We start from the raw sequence: 20,794 nt of genomic DNA, 5'->3' as shown, positions 1-20,794 counted from the left end.
TTGGGTGTGTCATTTGTCAGGCAGCTTGGCTGACCAGACACAAATTGGAGTGGTCCAATTTGGTATTGGGGTGGTTCTTGTACTGAAGAAGCACAGCTGGAGCAGCTGCTGTGGGGGTGGAGAGCACAGTGGCTGGCATGTAGAAAGCTTGGGAAAGCTTCAAGAGGAAAGAGGTGTGATAAAATGGAGTAGTGTGCATGGTAGCTGGGGAGGAGATGATGGTGACACCAGGCCTTGCCCAGCTTGGTATCCTCTGCAGCATATGGCCTAGGATGGGTGTGCTTGGGGCAGCGGTGTGGGAACTTAGATGTTTGGGCTTGCAGTGTTGCAGTGTAGGTGGCCAAGCACTGAGCTTGGCCATCATGGTTGTGGGAGGGCCCTCTTTATCCAGTACCTCCTTCCTTTGTGGAACCCCAGCCTGTGATGAAGCATCTGGCCCCTTCATGGAAGATGTGAGAATTGTCTGGGAGACATATAGGTCTGATGGTGCTGCTGAACGTGACAGGTGTGCTCAGCTCCAGTAGTGCCACATCATAGTCTAGGCTGTAGACGTTGTAAAAAGGGTGTTTGTAGATACGAAATATTTTCTCCATTTTGCCATCGATGCCACTCAGGAAGGGTGTTCCTAGATAGGCCACCCACATTTTGGGGTCACTGTAACTGCAGAAAGACAGCAAACCTGGCTGTTAGGAGCATAGCCTCACAAGGTGGGCCATCCCTCCACTTGTGGGGCTGGCCACACCTTAGGAGGTCAGGACCCCTGTCTCTAGAACCAGTGGGTGTACTCAGGCTTTGTTCCACCCATTCCTTTTCACACTTACCTCTAGGGGCATTTCTCTGATAGGTGGTGTGTGCTTCCTGTGGGGCAGAGCATCCAGCCAGGTGCTGGACCACAACGGAGGGGAAGGGCAGGTTGGCTGATGGGACTGAGGCAAGAGCCAGCTGACTTAACTAGCTTATCTCAGACTTACATGTCAAAGCAGTGAGCTGCAGAGAGCAGCCACCGGTCAGCAATAAGGACAGCCCCACACTTGTGCTCCTTCCGCCGAAGCCAGAGACTGACTTGCCAGGGCCATTCTCCTCGAGCCGCGCTGCTGCCACCCACAATCTTGCTAAAGGCCAGAGCTGTTGTTGAGCCACAGTCTGGAACACAGGAAGAAGCACCATGGTTTTAAATAACCATAAATGGAAGGAATTACTTCCTGCCTTCCATAGCCTGTGCTGTGGGACAGCCTTCTGGGGGAGCATGTACAAGACAGTAGGATGTGACGAATTCAGTTCACCCAGCTGAGGCAAGGCTTGATGGACAGGGTGTATTTTGCAGACTTGTTATCACAGATCACACCTTCCAGGGATGTGGTATGTGAGGAGCAGGTATTTGGATGGCCTGGCTCAGCTATAAAACAGCAAGGAATGTGCAGCCCAAAGTGCAGTCCCAGGGACGCCAACACTTTCTGGGCTGCCATGTGCAAACCTGTCTTGCCACCTTGTGCTACCAGACTGACTGGCCAAAAGGCCTGTGTGCTGGGAAATGGGTTCTAATGTCTGTAGCAGAGTAGAAGAGGCTGCACTTTCTGGGAGTAAATTTGGATCCAGCTCATCCAGCTTTATCTTGTTTTAGGCTCTGGCAGAGCAAGTACAATCTGGACCACAGTGGACTGGCCTAGGACCCCAGTGTCTTGGCCCAAGACAGCCAGTGTTAATATGGTGGGTACCACTGTGAGTCCAGGTCATGTAGAGCACAGCTGGCAGCAGCCACAGGCTACAGAGGAGAACTCACCACAGTTGCGCTCATCGAAGCCATTGCTGCAGTCCACAACACCATCACATTCAGGATTTTCTTTTCCAATACACACCTTGCTGGAACACTTGAAAGTGAGGCTGGTACAAGGCACCACTAGAAGGCAATAACCCATATCCTGCTCAGTACCCTCTATGCTGGAGGCCTCCTGCCAACATGTCAATGCATTGGTTATCAGTTTTACCTGGGGTTTGGGTAGGCTTGGCAGTCTCAGTTGTTCTCAGAGCTGTAGAAGTTTCGCTCATGGTTGTACTCATCTTTGTCTGCAGGGTGGTTCTGCTGGCTGGACCTGCAGCCATTGTGCTGGGCTGGATAAAAATGGCTGTGCTAGAAGTTGTAGGGATGGCTGAACTGGAAGGGATGCTTGTGCCACCACTGGGCAACTGGGAGATGATGTCCAGGATCCAGTCTGTGAGTTTGGTAATTCTGGAGTACACACCAGGTCTCATAGCCTGGGCACAACCAAATCCCCAGCTCACTATGCCAGCAAGGTAAAACACTCCTGGAGTCACCTCACAGGCCAAGGGCCCACCTGAATCTCCCTGCAGAAGAAGCAAAGCAATGGCTGCTCAGTCCAATCAGGTCTGCCCTCAGACACACCAGAAAAACTTAACTACCCTCAACTCTTCTTCCTCCAGCCTTGTGGGCCTGTCTGCTGTCATGCAGTGTGTATGCAGGGCATGAGTGTGGAGAAATTGAAGTTGGGGTCAGTGACTCAACCTGGCTCCTGTCAGCACCTTTCCACAGCTGCCACCAACTGCCACTGACTCACTGCCATAGGAGGAGACCTGCATCATCCGGGATTTGTCTGGCCAGGCAGAGTGGTGGGATGTTGGTTTAAGTAATTCTCAACTTGGTGCAGTTTTATTTGCTTTCCTAAATCTCCAAAGAAGTCGGCTGGGGTTTTTTTGTGCTCATAGCTGGATTACAGCAGCTCAGTAAATATTTCACAAGGATCTGCTGAAAGCAGAGTTAGCCCAGCTTTCTAGAACAATCTACAGAGTAGAGAAATCCCACACTTTTACCTGGCATGAGTCTACCATCCCCTCCATGAAGCCAGCACAGATCATTCGGTCAGTGAGGGAGAAGTTGTAGAGGAAGTTGCAGGTGTTCTGTTCTATGATGCCCACAGAGGCTTTCTGCAGGATCTCGGGCTTGGTGTCTGCATGAAAACCACAGAATTAGTGAGTGGAGCAGAGGGCAAGAGCTAGCTAATGGCTTTTAGACTGACTCAACACAAATTTTGGGAAAACAGGCTCTAATCCCACATGAGAATTTAGTCCTATAAAACCTGTTTTCTCTGCAGCCCTGAAGCTTGTGGCTCACCCCAGGGTGCAGTTTCATGTCTGTGCTAAGGATTCTGCACAGTTTGTGTCCCATGCTCCTCAGAGTTTGTGGGCTTCTTGTCAGCTGGACTTCTTTGGTAGCACATGTGCCACTCTCAGGCTTTCTCCCTATAGTGGGATCTTTGCTTATGCTCATTGCTTGGAACACCTCTGTGACTGAGTGGCTGACATACCATCCTGCCAGAGCTGCAGCAGGCTCTGAGGCAAGTGCCTGACACTTGTTTAGCACAGTAGAACTACTGAGGGCAGTCCGGCAGGTTTCTCCTGGTTCCCACCAAGCTGCCTCTCCTAGGTAACTGTGGCTTAAGGTAGTGCTCTGTGTGCCTTTATTCTTGCTTATTCTTGTGTTTCTGTCAGTTCCTGACTGTCCCTGTTACTGACCCCTATCCTATACATTCCCAGGAATGTGGATTGGGCACAGGCTTTGCTGCTCAGGGTATCACTGCTCCAAGGCAAATCAGCAGGTAATGCATTACTGCTTACCATTCCCTTCCTGGAGGTCACCCCATCCAGAAATGAGGCATTTCTTGCCAACAGGAAACTTCTGCATGGCAAGTGGGAGGCAAACAGGCTGTATGTATTTGTTGAAGACAAGAGGTCTTGCCAGTTCAAGTACAGCCACATCAAAGTCCAGAATCATGGGGTTGAAGAGGGGATGTGGGATCACTCTTGTTACATTGACTTTCACTGCATTCTCGTCTGTTCCATTTATTGATGTTGTTCCCACATAGGCTTCAATCTCTTCTGGCATTGTCCTGCAAATACACAAACCTAAATGGGCATACTCACACACTTATCCCTGGCATGAATTCTGACATTGAAATTACAGACAGCTGTACAGGATCAGCATGCAGCAGAGCAGCCCTAATAAGTCACGCCCAAAGAACTGTTTCCAGCAGTGGCACCTGTTGGATATTACCTGAAGAGCAAATAAACATGTAATAATAATCCTCTCTTCACCTTCAGAAATTTGTGATTTCAGGAGTATTCTGGCACACAGTGTCTCTCTGTTCAGTAGGTCTTGCTGGATTTTTTGGTTTTATTTGGATTTTTCTAAAGTTGTGTTTTATTCTTTTTTTTAAGCCCAGGTGGATTTTTAATATTCAGCTTAATGACATTTATTAGAAAAACTGCTTCCTTTTGATTGTTTTCCACCTGCTCTTGGTGAATATTTGGTATCTTAAAAAGACAGTCAAAAGGCATTCCCTAAACACTTGTACCCTTCATTATTGTACAGTCCCATCAAACACTGCCTTCCCATTAGTTGTTTTTTTTTTCCCAGGTCTAGTCTGATCTATTTTGTTGTGCTTGTTATGATGCTGCTTCAAACTCTGCTCATCCCTGAGCCTTGTGAACACATGCACACGGTATTACTCTTGCCCTCCGTGTGATGTTGGAGCACTTGGTGTGCTGTGCATTACCAGCAACATCCCACTCATCTCCCATATTTTTTACAGCATTCCTGTGCTCATTAACTGCCCCTGCCACAGGACTGCTGCTGTCAGGGCAATATCCACATGTTTCTGACCTCTTGTTTTGAACTGCAATAGCTGATGGAGGCTCATCCTCATTCACAGACAGCACTACTGGTTTTGCTGTGTACCTCATTTCACACCTGCCTACATTGCATTTCACTTGCTCCTTTATTGCCCAGCTGGTTAATGCATGAGGTTGTCTTAAAATCCTTCAGAATTAGTAACCCACCTTTTCTGCTTTCAGGAATTTATTCTTGACAAGAATTATCTTCTTGCTACGCACTTCTTTAGGCTACTTATAAACCTAGGCTTGGGTTCTTGCAGTTTAACAGAACTATGCAGGATTGAACTGACCATTTTCCCTTTACCAGCTAACCATGTGTCTCTATTTCACATATTACAGACAATTTTTTAAGGTTAAGTTTATTAAAGAAACTCTCTTGTGGCACTTTCTTCCACCTCTCTTAGATATGTTGTCCTTTCTCCCTGATCAGGCTGCTTTAACCTTTCTCTGCCTCATTCCAACCTCCCCACAAACTCCTTTTTGCTATGAATGTCTAGCTATAGCAAAAATTAATGTCCAACATGTGTTCTTGATTTCCATTTCTTGACCCCAGTGCCACACTGTGGATTTGGCTGCGCAGCTCTGTGCCAGTGGGCAGGTGAGCTGGAGCAGAGACAGGGATGGGCTCTTACTCATTGAAGCAGTGAGCTGCTGACAGCAGCCAGCGGTCCCCAATGATGGTGGCTCCACAGAAATGTCTGGAGTCTTCTTTCAGGCTGACTTGCCAAGGGATCTCTCCTCTGGAAGCATCTGTTCCTCCCACAATCTTGCTGGGTTTAGAGAACCCAGGTCGTCCTCCACACTCTGAACAAAAGTCAAAGCATGACTTGTGAGTATTCCTAGCAGAAGATAAGCAAGGAAAGACTTCACTCTCTCTAACCAGTAAGGCTTAGCAGGGATAGGTTAGGCCTGAGGTGTGAGCTATCTACCCAAGCCCTGCTGGCTGATAGTGGCAGTGCCTGATGGTGGCCATGTACAGCTGGACTTTCACACAAAATGCTGTTCTGCATCTTGCTCTCGGCAAGTTGTGAATCCCGGGCCTTTCTTGAAGGCAGAGTAATGAGTAGCTCCACGCCTTTTAGCCTTGCCATTCCAGATAAAATATTATTCTAGATTTAGAAAAATACCCTTCATTTGTTTCTCCTTGCAAAGCTGCTGGGAGCACTCCTTAGAGTGGACAGGTCATCCTACAGACACTTGCCCTCCTTCCCTTCAGGGAGAATGGCTGCTGTGAAGGGACAGCTATCAGTTTTGAACTGTTGGGAGCTCCTTAGGTGGCAAGCAAAAGTAAGTGATCAACAGATTAAATACTGTCAGATGCTGCTGTGCCTTAGTGACCTGTTCTGGGCCTGCCAGAGCAGATCAGTTACACAGCAAGATTACACAGTCATAAAAGCAAAGGAGCGCATGGAACTGCAGTAGTACTGAGTGACTTTGCCAGGTTACTCTGGACTGAGCTAGGGCAGCCATATAGTGTCTTTGTACTGTAGCACTTTGGCAAAGTTGTGTGGCTCACCTTACAAGAGGTCAGCTTAGGTTAGTGGAGGAATGAACCTGATGTTTGGACCTATACCTGCCACTCTGCCTGCCAAGGTGCACCCACTGTGGGTGCTCATACCTTGTGGTCCTGCTGCAGCCCCTGGCCTGCTGGCAGCTGGGGCTGGTAAGGTGGTTGGGGTTGCTCCAGTGGTGGTGTTGACCTCTTCAGCACTGACCATGTTACTGTTAGTCCTGAAGTGCACTGGAGGAACAGTATGGGCTATGGAGGTAGGGAAGGCAGAAATAGCATCCAAGATCCAGTCTCTGAGTTTGGTAACACGTGTGTAAACCCCAGGCCGCCTGGCTTCAGCACATCCAATACCCCAACTCACAATTCCCGCCAGAAAAAACCTGCCAGATGGTTCTTGGCAAACCAGAGGCCCACCAGAGTCACCCTGCAAGAGAAAGCAGATGGTGAGCTCTCCCTGGGGATGCACTGAATTTGTCCTGGCCACCCTCACCCTCCCTCTACCAGCTGGAGTCTCTCTGTCCCTTTACATTTGCTCCAGCCTAGTGATGAGTGAAGCATCTGGGTGCTGGCCTTTGGGTGTTCCTCCATGTGGGCATGCTGTCCTGCTATTACACAGAAGCCTCGTGCCCTTTATATGCCAGAAGAACAAAGGACACAATCTGTAAAATCTAGGATTAAGCATTTCTGCTGCTTTAATAATTTGTTAAACCTCATAAAGGTTAATCCTAGCAGCCCATACACAACCAGATGATGGGTGTTCATTGGCTGATACACAACCCAGGGAGACCACATTAATGTTTGCATCAGGTTTTCTTGATGCCAGAAGTGGTTCAGTTCTTGGTTCTTGTGGGGCCCTGTGACTATCACTGATGGACATGTGGTGTCTGTGAAGTTGGTAATGCCTTCTGGGGATGAGATTGCTCTAGATCAGTAATTAATAACCAGATGGATCATGTTCATCACCCAACTTTGAATCTTCAATTCTTGGCCCCTTCTCTGGTGTTTGTGCTGTATTTGGTGCAGAAATATGAAGCACTACCACCAGAAAAGTGCAGATTTGTTTAGCTGGTTTCTGTTGGTTTGAACGTTCCTGCCAAGCCACAGAGACAGACCTGGAAATCACAGTCCTCCTCTGGCATCACAGTTCTTCTCTCTCCATACTATCAAAGGTAGGCCTGTCTCCAGCTCACCACTTGCAGTTTCAGGATGGAAAAAACTAAAAAACCACTCTGTTGTTCACCAAAAACTGTTGTGTATGTTTTAGTTTCCACTGCTGCCCTTTGCCCATCTGGATTTTTATCTGAAGACCTGTGTGGAATATTGGTAGAGCCAGGAGCCAGCCCTGATGACAGTTCAGGAAGACGAGAAAAGTAGTTAATTAACTGAAAGAGCCCCTTAAATAACAGTACCCTGCTCTAAGCAGTAAAGAACATATCCTCATTTGTGTCTTCTGCAGTCACTGATCTGTGCTTGGGTCCAAGGCAGGGCCTCAAACCTCAGTGGGAAACAGTGACCATAGTGTCAGTTCTGCTTCTTGAAGTGTCACTTGATGCATGCTGGGAGGAAAAAGCTTTATGCAGGCAGGTGTGCCATCTTCTCTGGGCAAAGCTTACCTGACAGGAGTCAACCTTCCCCTCCAGGTAGCCAGCACACATCATCCTGTCTGTGAGGACATGGCTGTAGAGACTGGAACATAGGTTCTGGTCTAGGAGCTCCACTGTTGCTTTCTGCAGGAACTCCGGTTTCACCACTGAATGAGAAAGACACAGTTGTGAGCTCAGTGCAGGAAGCCCTGCACAGGATCAGCAGCTCAGGGTACAGCCCACCTCAGCTGGCCAGTGCAAGGTCTGAGTTCCCTTCCCCTGATGCCTTCTGCCCCACTCACACCCCACCACATCTCCTCTGCTGCCTGCCATGCTTTGCTTACAGAAATCCTCCTTGAGGTAGCCCCAGCCAGAGATAAGGCACTTCTTGCTGGTGGGGAAGTGATGGCCAGCATCTGGCAGGCACACGGGCTGGATGTACTTAGTGAAGGTCACAGGTCTCTTCAGCTCCAGCACGGCCACATCATAGTCAGCTGTGTCAGCATTGTAAGAGGGGTGTGGGATGATCTGTGAAATGTCCATTTTCACTGCACTGCCATCTGAGCCTCTGAGGGAAGTGGTCCCTGTGTAAGCTGCCCACATGGCTGGGTCCTGAAACCTAGAGGAGAGACAGTGGGAGCCATGTGAACCTGCAGCCACAACACTGTCCTGCAAACCCAAGCTGCCTACTGCCCATCCTGCCACCCAGTCCAGGAGTGATGGAAACTCCTCATTCTCCCCGTGGTGGGGCAGAGAGGTGCAGTGGGAGCTTGAGCAGATATGGCAGCTTTTGGAACAGGGATGGAGGGTGGAAAGTGGTGTGACTGAAACTTACTCAGTAAAGCAGTGAGCAGCAGACACCAGCCACTTCTCTGTGAGGATTGCAGCACCGCAGAAGTGCTCATTGTTCTCTCGAAGGCTGACTTGCCATGGGAACTCCCCTCTGGATGCCTCTGAGCCTCCGACTATCCTGCTGGCAGTCTGCATGGCAGGACGACTCCCACAGTCTGAAAGGGAGGAGAAACTCAGTGCCTCAGGATCCTGCTACTGCACCCCAGCAACGCACTCCTGGGGGCAAGTGGGAAAAGCTGCTTCAGCTTTGTGTGTGCTGCTGGCATATGCTCAAGCAGCAGGGTGGTACTTGGGATGTCACCAAGCAGCCTTTACCCTGCAGGCTTGGGAAGAGCACTGCAAAGCACTAGGCCATCACAGCATCTTCCCTGAAACTCTTCTAGAGCAAGAAACTGTAGAGCAGTGTCCTGACTAGTTTGATGAGCTTAGCTACTGCCTTGTGATAAGGTTCCAGCAGCTCATGGGCATGTGGCTCTTGTCCATTGTGCCAGCCCACCAGTAAGGTGGACCTTGTCACCACAACCCATCACAGCTGATGGGACCAAGGTGTTTCCAGGGCACAGTGTCCCTCATCCCGATGCAGCCATTTACTATTGCCTTGAAAAGTCATGGCATGTCCTTGGCTGTTTTCAGTGCCTAAGAGCCACTGGTGTCCCACCTGTCAAGGTCTGCCAACAGTGGGTTGTGGCTGGATTCTATGGCCAGGAGACCTGCTGTGGGAGATTCAGCACAGCCCCTTCCATCAGAGGCATCAGCACAGCCTGTTTGGCTGTCACATTCAGGGCTTTCTTTTCACATACTGGATGTTGGAGCAAGCCTGTGTCCCAAGGGCAGCTCCCTGGGGACAGCAAGGCTTGAGTTACTCATGTCTTCTGCAGTCCACGCAGCAACTATCCCCTGCCTTCCCCAGGGGCAACCACCACTGTATCCCCCAAGGTCCCTATGGGATGGTGCTGGGAGCAGAGCAGCAGCTGGTTTTGAGCTTGCAGGCCCCTGGGCCACCAGGCTATGAACAAGATGGGGCCCAAGCCTGTATCTGTATCCAGGCTGCTGGTGAGGAAGAAGAGGAGGAGGCTGCAGAGTGCAGGTGATTCTTCCTGCTGCCTGGCTCTTACCTGATTTCAGTCCAGGTCTGTGGGAAGAAACCTTGTTGGGACCTGGGACAAAGAGGAAGGAATCAGGATCAGCAAGGGCAGGGCAGCCCAGCCTCAGGTCCTGCAGCTGTGTTCTTGGGCTGGGGCTGCCACGGCCTTTGCTCCATCTTCCTTTCCTGCTTGGTGATCTCTGTGCCCACCTGTGGCCAGTGTGAGGCAGGGCCCAGGTCCACAGAGCAGGGGAGGCACAGCTCCCTAGTGCCCTGCAGGCTTTGGGATGACTCCACGTGCAGAGACAAATTCCTAAAAGCTGTGGAAGTGAGCTGCCTCTTAGGAGCAGACTGGGGCTGAAGCTATGCAAAGCTGTTTGCCTAAAGCCAAGGGGACTCCCAGCACCTTCCATTTGGGCAGCACAAGGCCCCCAGAGATCCACAGATCCTGCCCATTCTGGCAGAGGGTGCAGAGGGAGCTACAGAGGAGCCCATACCTTCTTGTTTCCCAGGCTCATGGGTTTTTTTTTTAATTGGCTGGACCTGGAGTCCTACAGTCACATGCAACTCCACAGTCACAGAAAGAAAGGCGAATTTCTTGTCAGGTGGTTTCAGAGAGTAATTCAACTATGAGAAATAGCAACCTGAGCTGTAGTTATTGCTACAACTCTGAGGTCTGCCTAAGGGTTGCTGTGCACAGGTGAGTACAGACAACCCAGCCATTAACCTCCTGGAGCTTCATTCCCTATCCCTCAGACTGATTTCAGGTGCTGCAAGGAAAGCCAAAGCAGTTGCAATTTATGGTTTAGGTTCTGTCCTTGCTGTGGGTCCCTCAACCTGCTCTTGCAGTGCAGAGCAGCTGGACAGCATTAGTGTTGGAGAGGTATCTGGGGACTCCACAAATGTCTCTTTAGCTGACAAGATCTAGGCTGGTTTCTGCTGCTGTCTGGTGAAGCTGGAGCAGCTGGGAGCCAGGCAGATCATTTTATCAGTTTGCTGGGTGCCTGCCAGCACCCCAATTTCTAACACTGCTGCTGGGCACGAAGCCTTGACTGGACATTCAGAGCTAAAACCCTGCAGCAGTTTGGCTGACTCACAGTGGCTTAGCTGTGTGCCCCTGGGTGCCAGCAGCCCCAGCACAGGGCACCCTGCTCTGCCTGCCCAGCAGGGGCAGCAGGGCCATACCTGTGAGAGAGGCTGAGGAGATGGTCCCATAGGCAGCCAGGGAGAAACCCTGCTTATGCAGGGCAGCTGCCAGCCCATGCCTGAAAGCTTCCTCCTCCAAGGTAGAGTTCAGAGGTTGGGAATCCTGGGGGGTGAAGAGGAGGCGGAAATGGACGATCACACTGGAGTTTCCATTCCTACTGAGAGACAGAGAATTAAGGGCGACCTTGGCTTCATGGTCAGTACAAGGGTCAGGTTCCTGTGCTAGCTGTCTACAGGGAACTCAAAGGAAACAAATCTTATTCTTAATATTTTGATTCTTAACAATTTAAGGTTTCTCTGGAGATGTGCTCTGGGTTGACGTGATCATTTGAATTTTTTTTCCTTTGGCCCAAAGCTGTGATTAAACAAAATTCTTTTCCTCTGCCTTTCTGACTGCATTTTGAAATTTAAAAATCCAGAACATTCTTGCAATCCCAGATGAAAATTCAGCCTTGACCAAAAACCAGTTTCTCTTTGTACTAGCTTTGAACAAGAGCACAGGTATGAGTTCACCTTCTTGGTGAGGCTTGTCAGAATTCTCTGAAACATGAGCTGTAGGGTCTGCAGAGATAGCTGCCTACACTCACCTGTAGCCCAGGATGGTGCAACCAGTGCAAGTCCAGTTCAGCTGGGAGTCCTGGAGACTGGACAGAAACTGCAAAGCAAAGAGTGATGGTCACACATTTACTGGACCCCAAGGAGATGGGAATAGATGATGCCTGGGATTTTGCTGGAATGTGGAGCTGTTGGTGCATGGTCTCTTGCTCTATTAGCAGAAGCACCCATGTCCAGCTCATATGTAAACTTTTTCCCACCCTGGCTTTTAGGGCATGAGGGAGTACATCTTTTTTTTATGTAAGGAATAGGCCTGAACACACATTTCCCACTCCATGAATGTCTCTCAGGGCCTTGACAGGGCCTCTCAAAGTGTAATTCAGCACCACAGTGTACCCTGCTGATGTTTAAGAAGTCCTAGTTTTCCTCCTGCCCTTGGCTTAGAGATTCTGCTGGTGCTACCACCACAGTATTTCACAAGTGTTTTCCCAGAAGGCCTAGATAACTCACCAGCCTCTCAAGAGCAGGTGTCAGCACCCTGTAGTAGTCTGAGTTCTCTGTCTGTAAGCTGCTATTGAACAGGATTCCTTGCAGCTCCACTGTGTGCTCAAAGCTGGCCTCTCCTGTGGAATGGCAGGCTGCCAGAAAGGGAAGGTGTCTGTCAGAGGCAGCTTTCCTCACAGCTTTACAACATGAATATCATCATGCCCTTCAAACTCCCTGTTTTTAGCAGCTTGACTATCCCTGAGCATCCCAGTGGCGTCTGGGGTGCCCCATAACTGGACTGGGGTACCCTGTGCATGTGCAGGAATAGTATTTTGTACTGAACTTGTTTGAACTTGAAAACAGTGGATTTTTGTCAAGCCTGAGACAGAAATTCATGAACAGATGGGTACAGCCTGGCAACCTGAGATTGGCCCTATCCTTGCAGGAACAGCCTCGGGAAGGTTCTGCTGGGTACTGAAGCCACCTCAGAAATTGTGACTGTACAGGTGGCATGTGTCAGTCATGTCATGCTGGGGTCCTCACTAGGGTGCTGGCCTGAGGTGGCCATGGGGCAGCAGAAGCAGCAGGAGAGAGGTGGAAGAGGGAGGGAGATGGTGGCCATGCTCTGGAGTGGGACGGTAAAACAGGCAGCGCTCAGGGGCTGCAAGTGGTCATGATAGGAAATGGCAGAGGCAGCAAGGTACAGAGACAAGAAATTTCAAAGTCAAGAGAGAGATTACAGGACAGAATCATAGAATCATGGAATTGTTTAGGTTAGAAAGGGCCTCTGAGATCACTGAGTCCAATCATTTCAAGAGCACTGCCAAGGCCACCATGTCCCCTATTGCCACATCTACATGGATGGGGATTCCACCACTGCTCTGGGCAACCTGTGGCAGGTCTGGACAGCCCATTCAGTGAACAAATTTTCCCTATGTCCAATCTTAAACTCCCCTGGGCCACCTTGAGGCCTTTTCCTATTTTCTGTCCTTGTTCCCTGGGAACAGAGCCCAAACCCCACCAGGCTGCACCCTCCTGTCAGGAGTTGTGCAGAGCCAAAAGGTCCCTCCTGAGCCTCCTTTTCTCCAGACAGAGCCCCTCAAGCTCCTTCAGTTGCTTCTGGAGCTCCAGCCCCTTCCCCAGCTCTGTTCTCTTCTCTGGACATGCTCCAGCCCCTCAATGTCTTTCTTGTCATGAGATGTTTTAAAACTGAACCCTGGATTTGAGATGGGGCCTCACCAGTGCCCAGCACAGAGGGACAGTCACTGCCCTGATCCTGATGGCCACACTATTACTTCAGCAGATCAACATCCCACCCAGCTTGGGTTGTCTGTGAACTGACTGAGGATGCCCTCCCTCCCCACTGATGAAGATACTTAACAGGGCTGGCTTCAAAATGGCCCTGAGGATCACCACAGGTCACCTGTCTCCAGCTGGATGTGACCCCATTCACTCCCACCCTCTGGGCCTGGTCATCCTGCTAGTTTTTACCCGTTAAAGAGCACACCCATCCAAGCCATAAGCAGCCAGCTTCTCCAAGAAAATGTTTATGGAGAATGGTGTCAAAGGCTTTACTGAAGTTGAGGTAGACCAGATTCAGACGCTTTCCCTCATTCACTAGGTAGGTCATCTTGTCATAGAAGGACGTCAGATTGGTCAAGCAGAAAAGGAATAGAGCATATGTATCATGAGACACTGAAGATAAAGTGCTCCAAAGTCACATATTGAGAACATGAGCTGACTACAGCCCTTGTAGATCTTGTACATTGTCCAGAAAGGTGTCTGCATTTTGATCTCAGTAAGAGGATTTTGAGGATTTTTGCTATAAGCAGTGCAGACCACTTCTCTTTTGGAGTGATAAACTGAAAGAATGTACCTGGCAGCACACTCACCCAGCAGGATCCCCAGGCAGAGGGCTGTTGCACTGCCTGCCATGGCAGCAGCAGCAGTTACCTTCCAGCAGGCCCCCAGTCTCCTCCTCTGGGTGCCTTGCCCTGGCTTTGTCTGGTCCATGCTTTCTGAGCAGCTCTACAGATGGGCTCTGTGATTAAAAAGAAGAGGAGGAAAATGACAAGACTGGGATGAAATCTGTCATGCCAGCTAAGGTTACCACAGGAGCATCATTGTCTGCTCCTGCTGGACCATTCCTACCTGGCTATGGAAGTCTTGGCATTAGGCTATGTGTATCCCCAAGGTGCATGTTATATGGATTAAAACTCTCTAAGTAATAAACCTCACCCTGTAGTTGTTCATGAGGCAGATTCCAGGGTGAGGTTTCATATAGCCCAATGCTATTCCACATTTTTTGCAGGAATTCTGGAGGAATTATAAAATCACAGTGGGTGATTTTTTTCCTCCCCCACTTTACAGCATTTAGTTGAGAGTTCCCAATTAATATGTCCTTTGCTTACAGCTTTGCTACTACCCTGATGAGCATATTCTCCTTCCCTGTGGCCAGCATTAGCAGTGGTGCTTCCAGTATTTTGCCCCAAGTGGTCCTGCACCAGAAGCAAAGCCCCTTCATGTCACCTTTTCTGCCTCCACGTTTTCCTTTGCTTGACTGGTTTCAGTATGTCAATGTTTTTCACACACTGGAGATGCTCAGATGGGATATGTTGCTCCAAGTGTGAATTCAAAAATGCCAAAAATAGAAAGAGTATCTCTCCTGTTTTTTAGTTTTTTTCCTCTGCAGTTTTTCTAGTACAAGCCAGATTATATTTGGCCTTTATTTGCACATCATCAACAATTGGGTATTACTAGGAATGAAACCAGCCTGTAATATACAGTTATTACATCATTCAGACAGGTTAGTATCTGCAACAAGACAAGGAGGGACACTGATTTCCTGTGGTCCTAAAATGTATTAAATTACTGTATTAATATTTCTCCCTCATAGGCATGAAGAAGATGCACAATGCTGCTGTTCAAACTGGCAGGTTGAAGTTGTCTCAGACAATTTGTGAAATCAGAGTGGAAATCCACAGAAGTCCACTCCTCTTGGCTAAGGGTCCAGAGCTCCTCAGCTGCAGAGTGATTTTTGAGGACTCAACCTCTAACTGTTGGGAAACTCAGATTTACAGGAGACACCAGAAAAGCCTTGGCAAGGCACAATCACCTCTCAAACTTACTCTGTCTTGATATCGACGGCGTCAAGAGTACAAAACCCACACAGCTCTTCCCTCCTCAGCTCCTGAGTCTGCCCTGCTGAGGGACATCTCACATGTCACATTCCTATCCGCTCTGTGCTGGGAGAGGTTGGGCTGCCACAGCAGCGATTCCCTGCCACTGTAAATCAGACTGGGACTTCAGAGAAGCTGCAGAGGAACAGCCTTTTCTAATGTAAATGCATCCAGCAATGAAAGGAAGAGGGGAGGAAGGGACACAGGGAGAAGCAGCTCCCTGTTTCAGAAGAGCTTTTCACTGTTTTCCAAGAGGCGTCAGCAGCTCTTTAAACAGAAGCTTCTAGATAAGAGATATTAGAAGGTCACTTCTTTGTGAGGCAGCAGACAGAGAAAGGGGAGAGGGAGGGAGAGTCTGTCCAAGATGCCTCTTCTTTTCTAGCAGACACCCAAATATTCTTTTTCAGGTGTAACTGAGCCTGGCAGAGATCGGCACTGTGGCCCCCGGGTTCTGCTAACAATATCTCTGTTTGACAATTCAGCTCTGGCTAAGGGGAGGAACCTTTTCTCCAGTGGTCCTTGTGGCCTGAATACATACAGATGAGGAATCTCTCCTTCCCTCTTTCGGTAGGTTTTGGAGTCACTGTCCCTCTTGCAGTGTGCTGAATGTGGGCACGCAGAAATCTAGTTCAGGTGTGCTGACCAGTGCAACAGTGGACTTCAATGGACCTCAAAGGTAGGACAGATACATCTGAGGAAAAAAATAAAAATTGCAGACAAAACTGGCTCTGTTTTTTTTTTTTTTTTGACAATACAGTCTTAGTTGCATGTAAAAACCGTACTACAAAAAAAGGTACTTGGAACCCTAGAAAAAAGTTTGCATTAGTGATTGCAGAGGCATTTTAACTGGAAAATAGACTATTTAGAGAAACTTTCTACTTCCCAAAACAATCAAAACTTGTCTTTGTTCTCCCTTTTAGCATAAGGAAAGTTTATTTTCTTTTGCTGTCAGTGGTGTGAGTTAAAAAAGAATTAAAAGGATTTGTAAATGGAAAGCCCATTTTGCAATAGCAAAATAGAGATTGCAATTTTTTTTTTCTGAAAGATAATAAGGATCATCTATAAATACATAGTGGAGATCTGTGGCAAGAAACTATACCCAGTGAAAAATAGTGACATAAAATCAGAGGAGTAAAAAGTAGATTTTGTTAGTGGGGCAGAAATTGGGAGAGGATTAACAGTTCTGAGTTTCGAATAGGAATGCTGAGAAGTAAAAGCACATTTATGTTTTTTTTGTCAGCTTATAAATTGTAAGTTGTTATAAAATACGGCCTTGTAAGCAGGGCGTGGGGAACTCTGACCTAAGAGAGTCCCTGCACCAGTGGGGTGTCTTTTCACTGTTACGTTTTAGCAGAGAAGGCATGTCTGATGTGCAGCACAGTCAGCAAGAGCTGTCCTGCAGACTGTCACCATCTCTGGTTGTCCTTGAGGATCTGCCACAGTGCTGCGAGTCGGCCACCACCCCTGCTCTGCTGCTGCTGCTTGGCAGCCCAGGGTTTGTTTTCTCCACAGAAGTCTCAATTTTTCTCTAGGGCAGCCTTGAGTCACTCCATAGGATTTCCTTGGAAGATGGCTTTTATTTCTCAGCTAATTCAAGTAGGGAAATTGTAAAATATAAAGCGATATGGTAAAAATATTCCTTTACCCAATTAGCTAAAGAGTCACTAACACTACTCTTCTTGTCAAAGAGGAAAAGTAGCACGTGTGTGTGAGTGTGTGTGACAGTGTGTGCGGCTGTGTGTGTGTGTGAGAGCGTGGGTGTGAGTGTGAGAGTGTGTGAGTGTGTGACCTCATGTGTGTGTGTGTGTGTATATGCATGCACATGAGTGTGTGTGTGACCTCACGTGTATGTGTGTGTGTGCGTGTGTGTGAGAACATGCATGTGCATGTTGGGGGAAGATCCCCTGCAGGAGCAGCAGAGGGACAAGGCAGGGCCCCAAGAGAGGCCCCCTGGTTGTTGGCCTGTACCTGGCCACAGCCCCAGCCTCGCTGTGGCAGGTGCCTCTCCAGCTCAGGTTATCCCACCCACACCTGCAGGGCCGGCCCAGTCTCCAGGCTCCTGTTTCCAGGTAGAAACTGTCTTCTTGCAAAATGCCACAGCTCCTGACTCTAAAGCACAGTGGTGAGTACTGCCCAGCAAAAGGGCTGGTTTTCTTCATTCACCTCCACATACCCTGGCCTTCTTTCTTCCACTGCTCGGTACTTCTCTTCCTTCACCTTGCTGTGTCTTTGCCTTCACGTTTTCATCTCCTGAGGCCTTTTCTTCTGCCTTCTTAGTCTTCTGCAGTCTCTCTCCCATCAGAACAGGAGTGTTTACACTCCTGTCTTGCACTGCACTGCCCCAGGCTTCCTCCTGCTCTTCTCCAGCTTCTCCCATTCCCAGTCTGCCAGCCCCTACCAGCAGCCCTCGACTACAGGGATGCAAGCTGAGGTGCCCTGCTCTGAACTGTTGGCCAGAGGAAAGAAAGACAGGAAAGAAATAGTGGTACCCATGTTTTCAAAAGTCAACTTCATTTACAGATAACTAATGCAAGGAAACCCTGATGTCCCCCAAGGGACAATGTAAGAAAATCACTGCCCCATCCCCACACAACCCCCCTGATGGTGAATCTGGGCTGCTCTGGGGTCTTTGTGCTGCATATTCTAGCATGCTTGGTTTCTCTTGTACTGTGATGATAAAGGGCAGCCAATATGCTGCAACGATTTGAATAACCAAGTGTTAATGGAATATTTGCTTCATCCCATAATGGGGTAGTGTGGCTCTTAGCACAGCAATACGGTGTCTGCTGAGCCTTCAGACACAGGGGCTGTAAAACTCTCTCATTGTGACCTGTAAATCCTGTAAAACCAGGCAGAGCCTTTGCAAAATGATGGCACAAGTAGGAAAAACGTGCCACTTGCTCAAGGCAGACCACAAGCTCAGCAGCAGATCTGCCTGCAGCCTCAGCAAGTAATGAGTCTGTGGCCAAAGGTAAAGAAAGGACTATTGATTTTATCACCAAGTTAAGACTTGTGGCATTTCAGAGGGGGAAAACAGCAGAAGCAGGATAGCTCTCCAGAAGGAGGTACCCCAGAATCAGAAAGCAGACTCCAATATGCCTCACTTGGTAGGTTCACCATCCAAAATCACAGCTGCCAAAACAATAAACATTTGGTGACATATATATGACACCAAACCTGAGCCTCAGCAGGAGAGAAGACACTCATTTGCTGTGAGATGAGAAGCACGACCACAGGAGATAACAGATGTGGCTGTGAAAACAGATCTGCTGGCAGAGCAAGGTGGTGGGAACAGCCAACCTGAAATATCTCTGTTAAAATGGGGTCAAGCCTAGTGATTTTATCCTTACAGCTGAGAATTTAGTTGCACTGAAATGAAGCTCAGAACTTGTGCCAGCAGGTACTGAGAATGGTACAATACTTTTGTAGGGGAGTGGATTTCTAACCAGTAGTACCTATTGGGCAGTGGCGCAGTGTGAGGTTATGTCAGTCTGGAGATGGCAAGAACTGTGTGCCAGTTCATCCTTATGGCTCACTCTCTCTCTGAGTGGGGCTCCAGAGAAGGGAGTGCGGGAATTTATCCCAACACTGTTGCCTCCTGGTGAGCCCATATATTTCCCCTTAAACCTTCTGATGAGATGATCTTATGTCATGGAAAAAAAGCCTATGCAGAGACAGCAGCAGCTGGTCAGATAAGAGATGGGTTATGATGAACAGAGCTCTCAGCATCAAAGGCAAACCTTCCCATGACCAGCAGAAACAGGCTTGGCTACATAGCCTTTTTTTTTGTGTGACATGAGCTTCACCTACCACAACACTGGTTCCCTGGACCAGCCAACACAGCATTTCTCTAATCCTTTTGCTTTAACCCATCTCCAGTTTCTGTAATGGATGTATAGAGCATATCCATGTCCCCACCTCTCTGCAGGTTAACATTTAGAAGTGGTTGTGCTGCATTTAAAAGGCTAAACCCTACTTTCAAGCAGAAAGAAACTCTTGTCACTTAAGAGAATGCAGATTGAGTTGAGGACACCTCTTATTATTAAGGTGAGTGAAAAGCCCTGACACTGCAAGCTCCCAGATCATGCAAGTGAGCAAATCTGAAAGCCCCTTCCACTCAGAGTACTGAGGATCCTGAGTCCCTGTTCACCTGCAGCACTCGTGGAGATGCACCTGGTTCAGCTGTAGTCCTGCCCCCAGCAAGCCAAATGACACTGTGCTGGCCTTGTTTATTGTCCCTCTTGGTCTACAAATGTCTCTCAATTTACAAGTAAGAAGATCCTCTCCCTGCCTGCCAGCTCAGCAGTCTCAGCTGGGGCATGACAGACAAGCTGAGCTCTCCAGTGCTCGTATTGTCACAGGTAACAAAGACTCTAACATCACTTCCACCTTGGAGACACTCAACCCTGAGCTCTCTCTCTCTGGTAACAAAGTACTGGGCAGATTTGTACCTGCAATTACTTCTTAAACTTGTAGCTTACTTACACAAGCTTACTTGTGTAAACTTGTGGATTACACAATAAAATAAAGGCAACCTTGCCCCCCTTACCCCTCCAACTCTGCTAGCTAGAAAACTCAGTAAGATAGTAAATACTGAATACACATAGGGAGTATCCAGTAAGCCAGGAAGTCCATGTTTGTCTGTTACTTTCCACAATAGGAGCACTATATAATTTGATACTTTTCAGCTCATGAATGGCCAAGAAAAACTCACATGCTTAACTCATGGCATTTCCTCCACTGACATTCACTCACCTCCCTTGAACACTGGCCGGCCCAGTGCAGAGGGTGTGGGAGAAATCTTGGTCCCAATGCTGATGGACACACTGGGACCAGAGGCTCTTGGAGAAACAGGGGCTAAAGCAGAGGTCTTCAGTTTGTAAATAATCACATTTATTCTTTCTTACCAGCTTACATACATTAGAAGCAATGTGTAAATTACATTTTTACCTAGCTTCAGCTGTTATTACAGATTGTCAGGTAGGCATTAGTGTTCATAGATATGAAATCCCCAAGCTACCCTGAAATCAGTTACCTGCAACGCATGCTCCCTCAAAGGAAGAATTCACACAAAGAAACCAGCAAGTGATGAACGGTATCAGTCAAGCAGTGCACTCTCAGCACTTGAGTCAATAAGAGTGAAACTCCGTGTATCAGTATGGGACAGTGCCACATGCTGACTTCCAGCACCGAAGCTGCGTGTCTGTGCCCAGCTTTGGGCAGCGGTGTGACCATGCCCAGCTTTGGGCAGCGCTCCTGCTTGGGGAGGCCACACTGGGCAGAGGCCACAAGATGCGGGCACACAGTGGCTGCTGCAGTCCTGGACCTGCTCTGGGCAGTGCTGCCTGGCTGGACCTCGCTCACAGGGGCCTGCCTCAGCACACCTCGCTCACAGGGGCCTGCCTCCGCACACCTCGCTCACAGGGGCCTGCCTCCGCACACCTCGCTCACAGGGGCCTGCCTCCGCACACCTCGCTCACAGGGGCCTGCCTCCGCACACCTCGCTCACAGGGGCCTGCCTCCGCACACCTCGCTCACAGGGGCCTGCCTCCGCACACCTCGCTCACAGGGGCCTCCATTAGCACACCTCGCTCACAGGGACCTCCATTAGCACACCTCGCTCACAGGGGCCTCCATTAGAACACCTCGCTCA

General features: G+C 48.9%; 1 protein-coding gene across 3 annotated transcripts in view; it reads right to left on the bottom strand.

Annotated features, from left to right (window-relative positions):
• TMPRSS9 (transmembrane serine protease 9) overlaps positions 1–20,794 on the bottom strand; it is a 23,345-nt gene that overhangs the window by 1,183 nt on the left and 1,368 nt on the right. Inside the window, exons 2-18 of one of the 3 annotated variants that reach the window (XM_031062217.1) lie at positions 15,680–15,832; positions 13,855–14,003; positions 11,987–12,114; positions 11,509–11,576; positions 10,901–11,079; positions 9,747–9,788; positions 8,615–8,786; positions 8,124–8,398; positions 7,810–7,946; positions 6,305–6,620; positions 5,319–5,490; positions 3,631–3,902; positions 2,827–2,963; positions 1,986–2,343; positions 1,781–1,897; positions 972–1,143; positions 395–660 (exon numbers count right to left, since the gene is read on the bottom strand). In XM_031062217.1, coding sequence (XP_030918077.1) covers positions 395–660; positions 972–1,143; positions 1,781–1,897; positions 1,986–2,343; positions 2,827–2,963; positions 3,631–3,902; positions 5,319–5,490; positions 6,305–6,620; positions 7,810–7,946; positions 8,124–8,398; positions 8,615–8,786; positions 9,747–9,788; positions 10,901–11,079; positions 11,509–11,576; positions 11,987–12,114; positions 13,855–13,975 — 2,932 coding nt within the window. In that variant the 5' untranslated portion in view covers positions 13,976–14,003; positions 15,680–15,832. The remainder of the gene's footprint in view (positions 1–394; positions 661–971; positions 1,144–1,780; positions 1,898–1,985; positions 2,344–2,826; positions 2,964–3,630; positions 3,903–5,318; positions 5,491–6,304; positions 6,621–7,809; positions 7,947–8,123; positions 8,399–8,614; positions 8,787–9,746; positions 9,789–10,900; positions 11,080–11,508; positions 11,577–11,986; positions 12,115–13,854; positions 14,004–15,679; positions 15,833–20,794) is intronic. The other 2 variants (XM_031062218.1, XM_031062219.1) reach the window with 2 other exon arrangements.

The sequence above is a fragment of the Geospiza fortis genome, unplaced genomic scaffold (genome assembly GCF_000277835.1).
Source record: "Geospiza fortis unplaced genomic scaffold, GeoFor_1.0 scaffold254, whole genome shotgun sequence".
Lineage (NCBI taxonomy): Eukaryota > Metazoa > Chordata > Aves > Passeriformes > Thraupidae > Geospiza > Geospiza fortis.
The sequence above is the reverse complement of the archived record's forward strand: the minus strand, read 5'-3'. Positions and strand labels throughout refer to the sequence as shown.